The sequence below is a fragment of the Hirundo rustica genome, chromosome 5 (assembly GCF_015227805.2).
Source record: "Hirundo rustica isolate bHirRus1 chromosome 5, bHirRus1.pri.v3, whole genome shotgun sequence".
NCBI lineage: Eukaryota > Metazoa > Chordata > Aves > Passeriformes > Hirundinidae > Hirundo > Hirundo rustica.
Window position 1 is genome coordinate 27154495 of NC_053454.1, and position 14284 is coordinate 27168778.

A 14284-nucleotide genomic window follows, 5' to 3' on the forward strand; every position below is an offset into this window, starting at 1 on the left:
TGACAAATTAGATTAGGGTGAAAAGTAGCCTTTTCTGTGGTTCCTCAAAATATCTGTGACAGCAAAACAAAGAGCTAGCAAGTTAAAGTGCTTTAAAAGGGGACAGAAATAGGGCAAGAAAGGTCAGGAACTTCCTAAGCCCATTTTATGGCCAGTGTCTCACAAACACAGGCCTGAATGACACAGGAGTAGTTTGGGATGGACACAGACACAGAAACCATGACATCAGCTGTGAGAATCCAGTCCCAGCAGAGGCACCTCCCCTCAGCAAGAAAGGCCTGGAGGGGTAATGGGCTCATAGGATGCAAAGCTGACATTTACATCTGCATTATTTCCAACAGGGAGCAGATGGCAAAGGGATGCTCTGTAATTTCCATCTGAACCCTAAAGAATCCATAATCTCCATTTCAGTTGGGCACTTTCAGGTGCAAAATCAGTGCTCCAGTGCTGCCAGGTGACAAGAGCTCCCTCCTCAAAGGCAGCTGCCTTTCAGCAGGGGATGGCTGTACAGGCAGTTAATTAGGGACCCTGACTTTCAGATATAAATGTCTGTAAGATTTATAACAGGCAAAAGCAAAATCATGGCTTTTCCACTGCAGGTACAAAATGCTGGTGAGCTCTGAAAACACAGCTTGGTACAGATGCTGAAGGTCACCTCCGAAGAGGTGAGCGTGGGAACCTGTACACAATTTGTAGCCTGCTATGGTCACCACAACCGGGATCAGGGGCTTTCCAGCAGTGCTCTCAAATTCAGAAGTAGAAACAACACACAAGAGGGAACCAACTTAACGTACCATGACAAAAACAGATATGGTCTTTAAGTTTTTTTTTTACACTAATGCAGTTGTTGATTTTGCATATCAGACAGATTTGTAGGGAAAAATGTTTAGAAACATCTAGATAAATTGCACACCTAAGTAACCAACATTTTAATATCAACTTCCCAATAGAACTGAGATAAAATAGGAAAAGGATCACAGAAAACATAACCTGAAACTCATTTGTCTGAATTTGAGCATACTGAATTGATATAATCTCAGTAAATATCCTTAAACTCAGAAGAGGAGGAGAAAAAATGGTAAGTAGCCATTCTATTTAACAGAATATCCAAATTCACAAATCTTCTAAATCTAGATGGTTTTATTAGTATCAGCAAGCTGTACAATACCTGTCTCACAGGGACAAATACCATTTTTAATGCTGAGCATCTCCACTTACTGTTTTTTTCCTTCTGGTTATCCAGACAAACTAAGTTATCAGGATGAAAATTTATCAGGGCGCAATCTCTTGGTGCAGGCCTTTCCAGCTGCTGGGCAGCAAGCATTCATTGTGAAGGGAAGTGTCTGCAGAAGCTCACTTATGCTACATAACAGGCTGCTGACCGAAATTTCCATCTCATTGCACCATCCCATTTTGAAAACTCTTATCAAAAGGACTGAAAAACCTTCTACAGGTGAAAAAAGAGAGGACTGTATGATCAATGTGATGGGCATGATCTTCCTAATGAGGAGGCATTTTTGACAACCCTTAAGTGTGTATCTACCAACACTGTGGGCATGGAGTATGTAATATATACTGAATTCACAAATACATAGAGCTCAACAAATTAAAGACTTCAAAGCCTCTGGCTGTACAAGATAGCCATAGGAAAATGGGATAAGACTGATAGGAAAATAATCTCTTAGAGACTTTTGGTTACCATGAACTGTGAAGCCAGATAGCAATGAAAGCCTAAATACATGCATACCTGCTGTGTGTATGTATGACCCATACCCCTTGGTAAGAGTCACCTACTCCAGAGAGAGGGGCAACAGCATTTACAGCAGTTGAATTTAATGGGCATTACTCAAAAAGGTTGCAGGGGCAGAAGTGAGAGGTAAAGTTAGCTCTGTGGATACTTCATCCAGCTGTAGCAAGCTGCAAGGCTAATTTTCCCAATGATGGGACTTACCTGCTCAAAGATGGAAATGCTAACTAATAAGTGTCTGGCTGTCTAATTAGTTCAGCTGCCCACAGTCATCCTGGGAATTGAACAAAACTCAGACAAGCTTTGTGGAGAGGCAGCCAAGAAGACCAGGCTTCTGGGTCATTCAATGAGAAACAGTGAATGGGTCACATGTGCAGTCTGTTTACTATTCTCAGAACTGTCTTCTCTCTAATAAATACCAGCTGCTTTTAAGGCCAAACACTGATATCCTTGTTCCAGACAAGGTGGTAGTGTTGTGACAAATCCACCTTGCTTTGCACAAGGAGACAGGCAGAGCGGGCGCTGCAGATGGGATGAGGATAAAGCGGGGGTTCATATGATGCTCTTCTGACAAAGGCGTGTGAGAGCAGCACTAACAGTCAAAACAGGCAGCTTGCCCAGAAAGCACAACCCAAGTTAGTAACAAATTTTAAAGCTGAATATGGGGAAACTGACACATTTCTACAAAAGACACAAAGCAATAAACAAAATGGTACTGAAAGAGCTTTGAAGATACCTTGCAAAGCTAAAAAGGAGCCAAGCAATTTATGATACACCTAAAGAATGCTAAATTAAAATAGGTTAAAGGAAGATACTTAAGAGAGGCGAGGTGACAAACAAGACATAACAAAAAATCCAAGCTTTTTAGTTCATCTACTCAGGGAACACAAGCAAGAGAAACACCCTTTTCTCCACATTATGCTTTTGACATACACTATCTCAATCAAGGCCGTTCCTTTGCTTTTGTTTTAATTTTCTTCTTATTTGATCCACAGATTTACAAGCAAAATAGTGCAATTTAGCAAATATGTCAAAGGAGTCAACTGGATTTCACGTGGCTTTAATCATCTCAGAGGAAAATGCCTGACAAGCCCCTCTCTAGCCATTAATTTAGATCGCAGATATGGCAAAGCACTATAAGAAAACAAAGAAGGACTCTTTATAAACTGCAAAACAAAGTTAGGTCTTGTCACGAGATTCAGAGCCTGGATATGGTTTCAGCAACTGAGGCATGAATATCCTGTGGGGAGCAGGCGGAGAAGGGAAGGACAAGGCTCTCTGGGTCTGCAGCCCAAAGCTGCTGTATATGTGAAGGCCAGGGAAGAATGGGTAGGGCAGCAAGCTGGGAAAGGAGAATGCATTTGAGGAAGCCACATCAGCTGCTTCTCCACAATTATTTTGATGCGCTTAACTAATGAAAAACAACCCAATAACAACCCAGCAACAAAATCAAGGAAGACAAAACAACACTTGAAAAGAGCAAGGTTGCTGCATGGAGTCAATTATCAACAGTGGCCTGTGCAAATAAAGCTGCAAGCGATAAAGGCAAGAACTTCACTTGGCAGTTCATAAAGACAAATCTCTTTTCTCAGTAAGATTGCAGGCTATAAACTAACAAAAAAATGCTATCAAGAAGATTAGAGCCTTTATTTTCCACTTAAGCTTAGGCTGATAAAACAGTTTTTACAATAGCGTGCTGTGCATGTGATAATACAAGATGTCTTCAAAACCAGCATATATTTCAAGCTTCAATGATGAGTATATCTAGGCTCTTGACATTGAATGCTGGAAAAAATCTTTAATTAACTAGGATGGCAATGCTGGTTTAAGATCACAGGCACAATGGGATTTAGTGAGTAATCCACACAATTGAATTGAAAGGGAATAAGACACACCTCTCACTTTAGTAATACTGAATGGATTCAGTCTCAAGATTCACATTCCAGGGGGAATGAGATAAAGGTGTCCACCTTATCTGAATTTATTGTAGTGTTATCCCTCTAAAAACAGCGGACGTTTCATCAGTTAAACTGCGTGAAGACATTATAATCCTGCCATCTACAGATGAAGTCTTAAGACATATGCCTATCAAATGCATCCAGTTTTCTCCACTTACCCCCCTTAACATGTCAGCGTGAAGAATGGAAGACTAGAGACTAATTAAAAAATGCAATGGGATGTCCCAAAATCTCAAGGTTTCTAGAAAACAGGTCCATCTGGATTATACCTTCCTGTACCAACAATTTAGACCAGCAGACTTCACACTCTTAAAAAAAAAAACAAAACAAACAAACAAAAAAAAACCCCAAAAAACAGGAGGCTGACAAAATTCACAGCTACAGTTTTGTCGATTAGGATCAAGGTACAGCAGAGTGCTGAGTATATATTTTTGCACAGTGGTCATATGACATTCGTAACAGCCACTCTTCAGAAATGCTATTTTAGATGAATGCACAAGGCAGAAATGTAACCATTTTTTACTTTTAAAAAGCTTACCAAACTTTTATGTCCGTGATTAGATAGCTTTTACAGCAACATTGGTAAATCAATATGTGTTTCAAACTCATAATTTCTCAAAGCCTTCAGGAATCACAGAGGAGTTAATTCTGGAGCTGTCTGGCTTGCTGGGGCTGTCAGTTTATATGAAAGAGCCACACTCCAGCCTAAAGTCTGTCAATCTGCAATTTAGAAAAAGGAAAGTACAACTTTTTCTATAAAGTTGTTATCATGGGTTATCAGGAGGGATTCTAGCCAGCATTGATTGGCTGTATCAGAACAGTATTCTCCTCTCTTCTCAATAGATACATTTTATCATAGATAAAATAGATTCTAAGATAATTTATGCTGTAAAAAAGGTTTTCATAGCTCTGGCAAATAAATAGTTTGAAACCATCAAACTCGCTAATTTCCAGATGCATTTCCATTTAGATACAGAAATGACATTAGAGCACCATTTTTTTTTCTTTTTTTGACATTAGCTTAATCTTACCAATATTATTGATCTATTGAATGTTTACTTCAGCAAGCAGTCCCATGGATGTCTAAAAGCAATCTTTTGAATTGACTTTTCAAAGGAGCTCGTCCACAAATTTTAAATCACTTTCAGGCTTTCAAGCTGAAGTGAACTTTTCAAATATAATTTCATGTATTTCTCCAAGCTTATCATTCTTATCTCCAAACTGGTACTGTGTCCAAAGTCTGTAGATCTCTCTTGTCTCTCTCTTCATTCTGCACTCCCCCAAATGCCAACCTACTGCAAGTTGTCTCCAGCAGATGATGAGGAGAGATGGCATCACCTGTCCTAACATACTGCCACAGTACCACAGTGACAACTGAAGAGAGGAACACGTGAGGCTGGCTGCAAAGACAAAGAAGAATCTTTCTGGTCTATGCTCACATATTTTGGACAAAGGTAGGAAAAAGACCTAAGAGAAACCTCTACTGCTTAAGAAACTTTCTTTTGATTCCATAATGCAAATATGATATAAACAGAAGAACTTACAGCATTCAATGCACTGGAAAGGGCAATTGCATTTATCATTATAATTATTAAAAATAAATGAAGGGGCAAGGTTAAAAGCAATTCACCTTTGTTTCCCACTTACTGTTGCTATTTATAGTCAGTCAAAGCACGTGGAGAATACTGTTGCCACTTTGATTTTGAGTTCCAGCATTGAGCTAATGCTCATGAAAATGGGGCATATGATGCAGAGCCACGCGGAATTTGGCTTCATGTGATCAGGGATGTGCAGGACCTAAAGGCAGGCCACTAACTGAAAGAGCACTAATCAAGGAGAACAGGGAAAAACCTGCCACAATAACAACATCACATGTTCCTTGATAATGCTTCAGTGAAAACCTCTTATAGTGTACTCTGCCCTGCCTTTGCATCTTTAAGAAATTAAATGCTCCAAGTGCTTACATAAAAAAATTCCAGCTCACTTTTTTTTCTCCTACAGAAACAAAATCCAGAGACACCTGGAAAATCGGGGGGACACGAATAAATTAAGTCTTCCAGTTATTTTGCCCTCCCTAGGATTATTTTGATGAGGCTAGCACCTAGTAAGAAATATGATTTTAAAACATTATTTGATTTAGAAATTGTTGGTGTGCTAACAAAAAAGTATTCCGTTTTGCAGCAGAGGAAGGATTCACCTATCAAAAGAGACTGGCTGTCAGAGATGAAAGAGAGTAAAGAAGTGGAGAGAGCCATTTTAAAAATATAAGACAAGACTTTCATCTCATGCTGGACCATGTGGGACAGTGCTATTAACCTTGGGAAAAAATCTGACAGGAGTGAAAAAGAAAGGAAGATGAAGAAAAATAATTTTTTTTACCTTCAATAATTTTTCTGATCTGTACCGACACATTTCAAGAAGTCTACATTTATGCTTTTCCAGAGGTGAAAGTTTTGCCATGTGTCCTCTACACCTTTCTGTACCTCCAGAAGTGTTGTTACGGGTTTTCTGACAGTCTGTGTGTCCTTCGCTCTCCTGCCTGTTCAGGCGCTGCCTGTGGATACCTTGGGCAGAGCATGGCTGGTGAATGCATGCATGACTCCTTAGCCTGGGTCACCTGAATGCCTTTCTTTCACCTCAGCAGTGTGCGACACTGACTGCCAAAGCAGTATTAAAGCTAGGCATTTGTGCAGTTTGTCTTATGTTTGCCTGCAGAGCAGCTCCGCTCCAGTTCTGCAGCTACCGAAGCGAGTGCCCCCAGATCCTTGTCAGTGGTCTCATCAGTGCATTAAAAACTCCCTGTGTGGGATTCCACAACTCCTTCTCGCAACGCATTCGTAATCTAAATCCCCCTTGCTCTTTGCAATTGCCTTCCTTACATTTAAGCGATTTTTTTTTTTTTTTTTCCGCAGAGAACTAAATGGATAACTTTTTATCTTGCCCTTGAGGGACCCGAAAAACAATCGCTCACAATCCTTTTCTTAAGGACCTTTTCCATGTTTAAGCTCCCTGTCAGTTTTCTCTCTTCCATACCAAACCAACCACTTCTTTCAAGTCCTCCCTTTGTGTACACTTTTAAGTCTAACTCCAGGCGCTCTGGCCTTGAACAGGTGGTGGCCCACAGCGGGCTCAGTCGATCTCAGCAGGGCGAGCCAGGGCGGAGGCGATACCTTTGGTGCCACCAGAGCCTACTCTAACCTACTCAGGAGCGATCAGTGAGGATTTCAAAGCTAGGCAAATGGCTTTGTACCTGCCCTTTAAGGGACGCTCTCTCCGTTTCCAGCTCCCGTGCTCCCCCCCACCTTTCTCCGGTCCAGGTTCCACTCGGGCTTTCGCAGCCCCGCGGCCCCGCTCCCTGGGGCGCTCGGCACGGCAGAACGCTGCCCGAGAGGCGGGCGAGCACGACAGCACTGCGCGCACAGCCAGCCACCGGGCTCCGTCCCTTTTCCTTTAATCATTCCGCTTAGGGGCTTTCTGGCGAGCCCCAACCGAGGCGCCCCGGAGCGCGGCCCTTCCCGGGGGGGGAGCTCCTCACCTGCGCCCATCCCCGCGGCGGCGGGGCGGGGGCGCGGCGCGGCGCGGGGCGGGGCCGCCTCTACTCCGCTCCCTGCCGCGGGGCTCGGGCATCTCCGCGCCGGGCGCTGCGAGCGGCGGCGGCGCCGGGATGGAGGGCGCGATGCTCGCCCGGGAGCTGGCGCACACCGTGCTGCTGCTGCTGCTGCTGAGCCTCTTCCCCGCAGGTGGGAGCCGCGGGAGCGGGCGGGCGCGGAGCTCCGCGGGGCCGGGGTCGGCACGGGCGGCGGCGGGGAAAACTTCGGCGCCGGCGGCCCCTTCCGCGGGGCATCGGCGCGCCCGGGGGTCGGGCGGCAGCCCGCGGTGTTGCCCGGCATCGCCCCGCGCTGCCCTTGTGGGACGCCCCGCCGGGGGAAATAAAGTCCTTTGTTTCCCGTGCGCGACTAGCCGGGGCTGGGAGAGGAAACCCCTGCACCCCCCTCCACCTCCCCGGCCGGGCTGTTTTGACAATAAACTATCCGGGGATCGGTACGAAATGTCCCCGCGGTTAAAGTGCTCGTTAACAATGGGCAGGAACGAGCGGCCGGCGTCAGGTGTCCGGCGCTGTGCGGCGGGGCGCAGCCTCCCGGGGGGCAGGCGGGCTCCGTGCCCCGGGTGCAGGGCTCGCCGCGGGACGGGGCAGCGGGGCTGCCCTGTTCCGGCACTGACGGACCTTCGCGGTGAAGAGAAGGGCGATCGGTGCCTTTCAGGCCTTCGGGGGGTCAGCTGGTTCAAAAACTTCGGTGTCTTGTAGGTTCCCTTCCACTCCTTTTTAAAGAAGGGGTTTACTCGCTTGACCTCACAGCCCCGGAGCACAGGTCTAATGATTTTAGATACTGCATCTGGCTGCAGAGCTGGGCAACTTCGCACATGGCTTTCAGAGCCGTCGTACGTCTCCTTGCGTGGTTTGTAAGGCTTAGGAGGCGTTTGGCGATGTCCGGGGAAAGGTGGTGGAAGGAGGTCGGTGCTGGACTTGGGAAGGAATTTGGCCACGGGCGCTGAAGTCTGATAGGACATAACGGGAAAGGTTCTTTCGCTGCTGGTCTAAGAGCGAGCTGAGGATGCAGGGAAGCGATGCACGGCGATGGGTGTTTGACGTCTGCTGCCACCACCAGAGAGGAGCCTTGCAGAGCACCCTGTGTGACACAGACGGGGGCCGGGGGGTCTGCCAGCCTCTGCCCATGGGAGCAAATGCCACCAAAACACCAGAAACCAACAGGAGTGACAATTTACACTTCTTCATTGTAGAACACCCTACTTCAGGATGCGTTAATGATTTTGTGTAGGTAATTTTTTATGTTTGCTGCCTTTTGCTTCTTGGTAATCTGAGTAAGTGTGGTGTCTGGCAATTTGGCCTTTCCTCTTTAAAGTACCCACATAAGGCTGCAAAATGTTGTGGCCACAGGAGTGGGAAAGTCTCCTACCAATGAGTTATTCCTAGAAAGAAACTTCAAAAATGATTAGTACCTGCCAACTTTTTTTACTTCATGTATTTCTTGCCTGCACTTTAAGGTTATCCTTCATCATATAGTTAGACTCTCCTTAGGGAAAGCTTGGGAAAGAGTTCACACTGGCAGCATGTCCTGGAAGACAGAGGTGCAGTTTCCAGAGTATTGGAGAAGCAAGGAGAGAACCTTTCTCATTATCCTTCTTCTCATTCTGGGTTTGTACACTTACTTCTGGGAGACTTCAGGGACACATCAGCAAAAACTCGTGTGAACAAAAACACACCATGTTGTAAGAAATAACTTGCTACTGCAAAAGACAGCTGTCCTTGGATATGTATGTGCATCATCTGTGTATCACACAGATGTAGGAGTATTCTGGGCTAGTTTTGTGGTGCTGGGGGAGGTATCAGCATGATGGTTCGAGTCCTGGCAGCGGCGTAGGAACATCAGAAGTGGCAGGCAGGACAGAGCTGACGCGCTGTTCTGGATTGCTCTAGAGCTAGTTTGACCCTGTGCTACATTTGGTTTTGCCTCTGCGTAGGCACTTGTCTGGGATGATCTCCCACAGTCCCTGTTGAGACCTATCCTGTTTATCAGTATGCAGATTTATAAGTATCTTTTTTTGGCTGTTGGTCAAGAGCTTCTTCCTTCTGTTGCAAACTGGAAAGGAGGATGTAGAAAACAGCTTAATGTAGCCTCTCAAAGGGTAAACCATTCATCTTTTCTGTTCATAGTCCCTTCCTACTTTTTGTTTTTTCTTGCAAACTAATATGCTTCCATACTTCCTTCCATTTGGGACTTGCCTTGTCCTCATTTTGATGCAATATTCTGGAACAATCTTTTCTCTCTGCTTCTCTGTCCCCCACCATCCAATACTCTGCCAGAGTACTGCATTTCCATCCTGTGGTCATGGAAGACTGGACATAGTTCCTTTCAGCATCCATCCATCAATGCAACCTTTTTTATTTTTTTTTTTTTTTCTTCCAATCAGCTGCAGAGTAATGGGAGATTTTCCCTGTGCCCAGAGGGAAGAATGTCTGTTTTCATGATGCTCCCTGCTACCTGTCAGCCATGAGGGAGGAAGCTTGAAGGAGGAATTTGATGAGGATTCTCATTGCTGTCATTCAGTCACTGCCTTGACCCCCCTCAAGCCATCTGAGTATCCTGCCCTTCCTGCTCCCGTTTCCATCTCTGCTCCCTCCTTCTCCTTTTCCTTCCTCCCCTTTGGCAGTACATAGTCTCCTGTGCAGAAATGTGGCCTAAGGCCACTGCCAGGAGCAGAATGGAAATGTCAAAGATTGCTCAATATTCAACTCTTCTTCCTTGCACTGCCACTGGGAACCCTCTCCCTGCAAGTGCGTAAGTGATTTGTGTTCGGGCTTTATAATAAAGAATGTGACAAATTTGGCAAGAAGTGAGACTCCCATTTACATCCTGTTTAAATACCATTCATAGAGACTGAAGGCATTTCCATATGGTTATTTTGCCAGAGAGAGCCTCTTGTCAACAGATGACTGCAGCTGGTAGTACTGTTGGGTTGTATTGACTCTGTGGGTTTTCCAGCTCGTTTCAGCTCTCCCAGTGATTGTTCAAACAGTAACGCTTCTTTGCAGGTGCCTGCATTAAGCAAAGGATCCTGAGTCACCTCCAGAAGGGACGTGCTGCACCAGGATACAGGTGGAGTTGGAAGGGATATGTCTTTAGCATGTGTAAACATGAGCTAGGACAGGTCTTGGGAGGAACATCTGAGTCATATGCCAGTAGGAGGTTCTCCTAGTGAAGCTTCTCCTTTTCACTCTCTGGTCTGTTCTCAGAGACTAACGGTATCTCTATGGCATTTGGATTTCTGTCTGAACTGTAATTTATTGTTACTGCAAGCTATTAGAAAGATTTTTAAGGCATATCTGGAGCTGCCAAACTAAATACCAAATACTAGGCATTTGTAGTTTGAAGGAAAGCTGCTTTCCAGTCTGAACAGTAAACAGCCTGATGGAATCTGAAGGTAAGGAACAACAAATTCTGGATAGAACAAGAGCCACACAGCATCAAAGAGTTTCAACAACATATATGTTTATCTACAATACACAATGACTGATACAATCTCATAACAGTCTTGTAGAAGAGAGGCAGTAATTGCTCAAGGTTAAGTCACTTTTGAGCTTTTTTTTTTCCCTGTCCACGAAGATGAATGCCATTACAGAGATCAAGTGTTACACATTGTCTTGCTCTATGGATGTGGCACATGATTTTACAGATGTTGTTTTCTTTTTCATCTAGTACAAACATCTTCCAGGATTTTGACTCATTTCCTTAAGTCTCTTTCAGCTGTTCAGAGAATGGCTGGAGGAAATGAGGTCTGATATCCTAATGCATTGCATTTACTGTAAGTACCCTCTCACTTTAAGTACAAAGCTTTACCTTTTTAAAATTTCTGAGTGTCTCTCTGGCTGTTCCCATGCCCAAGAAACAACTTGCCGATGTTTCTGTCCCTTAGAAACTCAGCTTCCCTGATTGGGGCTTCTCAGCTGTAACAGAGTTTAAAGTGTTCATTGTACTTTAGGTGGGAGAGAAGAGCTGATGCTGCAGCATCTAAGGAAAGTGTGTCACATCTTTTGGTCATTTATTTAAAAAAGTCTGAAGAGAATGCATACAGAAATTATGAGACCTTGACATAAAAGGAATTTTTAAATTACTAATATTCTTCTATATTACTATATTCTGTAGTATTGTGTCTGGCTTTTTCAGTGACTTTTTGTAAACTAGAAGTTTGGGTTTTTTTTTTCAATAGGACCTTGTTTGACAATGAATCCTGCAAACAGTCATAAGCGAATGTAATTTTACGTGTGTGAGCAGTCTCCTTGGCTGGCTGCCAAACTTAATGACAACTGAAGTGTATTGTTTGTCCACTCGCCAAGATTGCTGCCGTTGTGATAAAAGCATAAGGAGAGTGTAAACATCTGTGTTTGAGGATAGAATGTGACTCCTGTTTTCTAGGGGATACCAATTAGAAAGCTCAGTAAATGTTATTCTCTCAGTGGATTTCCTCTTGGGGATTATATTGATTTATTCTGAAAACATAGGTTTTCAGATTTAATGGATTTTTAATGATATTTTTCATGTTGCAAAAGACTTTTTTTTTTTTTTTTTTTTTTTTTTTTTTTTTTTTTTTTTTTTTACAGTATGTAAGGCTCTGGACTTTGACAGCAAAGAAGCATGTAAATATCAGAAAAGTTTCTAATGTTGCTACCATGCTAGGCAACTTCTTGGCTGCTCCATAGGGTTCATTTCTGGAAATTGAACTAAAATGATGCATCACTGGGTAGCATTAGGAGCTACAGGGCTTTTTTGTCACTGGGGAGGCTGACTGCATTAAACGTCTATAATTTTAGATGTCATCTTGGCAGTTGAATCTGTAATCGCATAGCGCAATGAAATATCTGATATGGGGAAGAATTCTCTGGTCAACTAGGCACTGGCAGTTGTAAATCTAAGTGATAAAGAGGATGCATGGGCTGATTTAAGTTAAGAAGAGATGGAAACTGTGGCAAGCAAATGTGAAAATCAGAGAGATGCATCTCTTAGAGGTTCTTTGGAGGCATGGCAAGTGCCAGGTTTCTCCTACATCTATTTCCTCCCCTCAGTCACTGTGTTAAGCTAGGCAGTGCTCCTCTGCTCATACTGGGTGACCGTGGTCCTCATGGGGGACCAGAGGGCTGGAGGAAGTCTCCTGTGAAGACAGGCTGAGAGAGCTGAGGTTGTTCAGTCTGGAGAAGAGAAGGCTGGAGTGGATTTGTTTTACAGAAAGGCATTATGCAAAAGCCACACAGGAAAAAGAAATCAAGCTTGTTGGTTATAACCTGTCATTCAGAGCCTGCATGCTTTGAAGGGGCATAAAATGCCAGTGATCTGTGTAATGGAACTGTTTTGGGTGTTCACATACCTAGGCCATTCAGAACTAAATAGATTCCTGCTGACAGGTATCGTGAGATTTAAAACTTGCACCTCTCTCTCTTACTTAATCTGTTTTTTTCTTCAGGAGTTAATGGCTGCACTGGATGTCACATGTTGAGTGTTTTGTGTGCAGCCTCAGGACTAAGAACTTCATTCTTTGCTGAATGAAATCTGACTTTCTCATGCATTCATCTTCTTCCTGCAGCTGGGTCTCTAAGAGACATGTCAAGTCTTAGGAAGCTCCCACAGAACGCTAAGGGTAGGGCTGGAGGAGACCTGCAGGGGTCTGCTCTGCCCCCAGCTCTTCCTTGGAGTGAGATGGAGCAGATCTCCCCACACAGACTTCTGTTCTAACCTGCTCTAAGGCAGATTTGTGCTGCAGACTCTTACCACCTGTTTTTTCTTGTAAATAGTTATTAAAGGTCAAAAGCTGCTTCTGATACCTAATCTCCCTTGCTGGTTGCTTAATTCCATCCTTTTATTCTCGTGGTCTTTTGGATATAATGAACTACTCATCACCGTCCTTTTTATTATAATATTTTACACATCGGCAATATAAACCCTTCAGCTTCTCTTTTCTATGATAAAGCTTTTCCAACATTTTCTTTTGGAGTGTCTTCTGTAACTCCTTCTCCTCCTGCGCTTCTCAGCCCTCTCAGACTTGGTTGCATTTCATCCAGATAGGATGTGTAAAATTTACATCTGACTGCAGATGAGAAATGCAGTGTTTCCAGGTTCAATAAAATAGTTACCTCCCCTGTACTATGTGCTTCAATTTGATTCAAAGCACTCTAAATCTGATTTTAATCATGATTTAAATCAGCCAACAGTAAGCCTCATTTTAACTGTTTTGCATTTGTACTTAATCATTTTGCAAAGAAAGGTTTAACCTCCTTTATTACCATTGAGATAGAGTTTTAATTAAATATAGCCTTTGCAGTTAATGTTATACTTACTTTGATTAATCACTGTGCCTGTATTTAAGCAATTATGTGCCTTGTTATATATACACTGATCCTGATTCTTCATGTGTATGTTTTAGTATGAAAATAGAAAACGTTGACATTTCTTGTATTAGCTAATTGATTTTTATTGAAGATTTGCATCGATTACAATGAAGGAAACAAGAATTCTGAAATGTTCTTCCGTTAGATAAAAAATAGCACCACATAGAAGTCAGCCAATTCAGAAGAAAAAACTCATTGAGAAATGTTTTGAAATAAAGAATTAATGCCTGAAAGGCCTATCTGTAGTCAAAACTGGTGGCTTCTAATCACTGTGCTACAAAAATTTTAGAACAAGTCCATGTCATTCTCTCCTTATTCTTGGAATAGCAATGGAAAGAAACATTCATGGTTTCTTTCAGCTCCAGATCAGTAGCTCCTCTTTGAATGGACTAGTTGCTTAATTGAGTTGTACTGAATGAACTGAGATAAAGAAAATATTTTCTCTGCACCTGCTAGGAAACTCCAGATGCCAAAGGCTGGTTTATTGCTGTAGCACAACCTGCCTAAAGGTGCTCAGGGACTGACTTTGATGAATCCAGCAGTTGTATTATCTTTAAAATGTTGACAGCAAATGTACAGCTTGAATAAATTTTTGCTTTTATTTTTTTAATGATTAGAGGA

General features: G+C 43.3%; 1 protein-coding gene across 1 annotated transcript in view; it reads left to right on the plus strand.

Annotated features, from left to right (window-relative positions):
• The first annotated feature begins 7329 nt into the window (after nucleotides 1-7329).
• KIT (KIT proto-oncogene, receptor tyrosine kinase) overlaps nucleotides 7330-14284 on the plus strand; it is a 54994-nt gene continuing 48039 nt past the window's right edge. Inside the window, exon 1 of the mRNA XM_040064210.2 lies at nucleotides 7330-7445. Coding sequence (XP_039920144.1) covers nucleotides 7370-7445 — 76 coding nt within the window. The 5' untranslated portion in view covers nucleotides 7330-7369. The remainder of the gene's footprint in view (nucleotides 7446-14284) is intronic.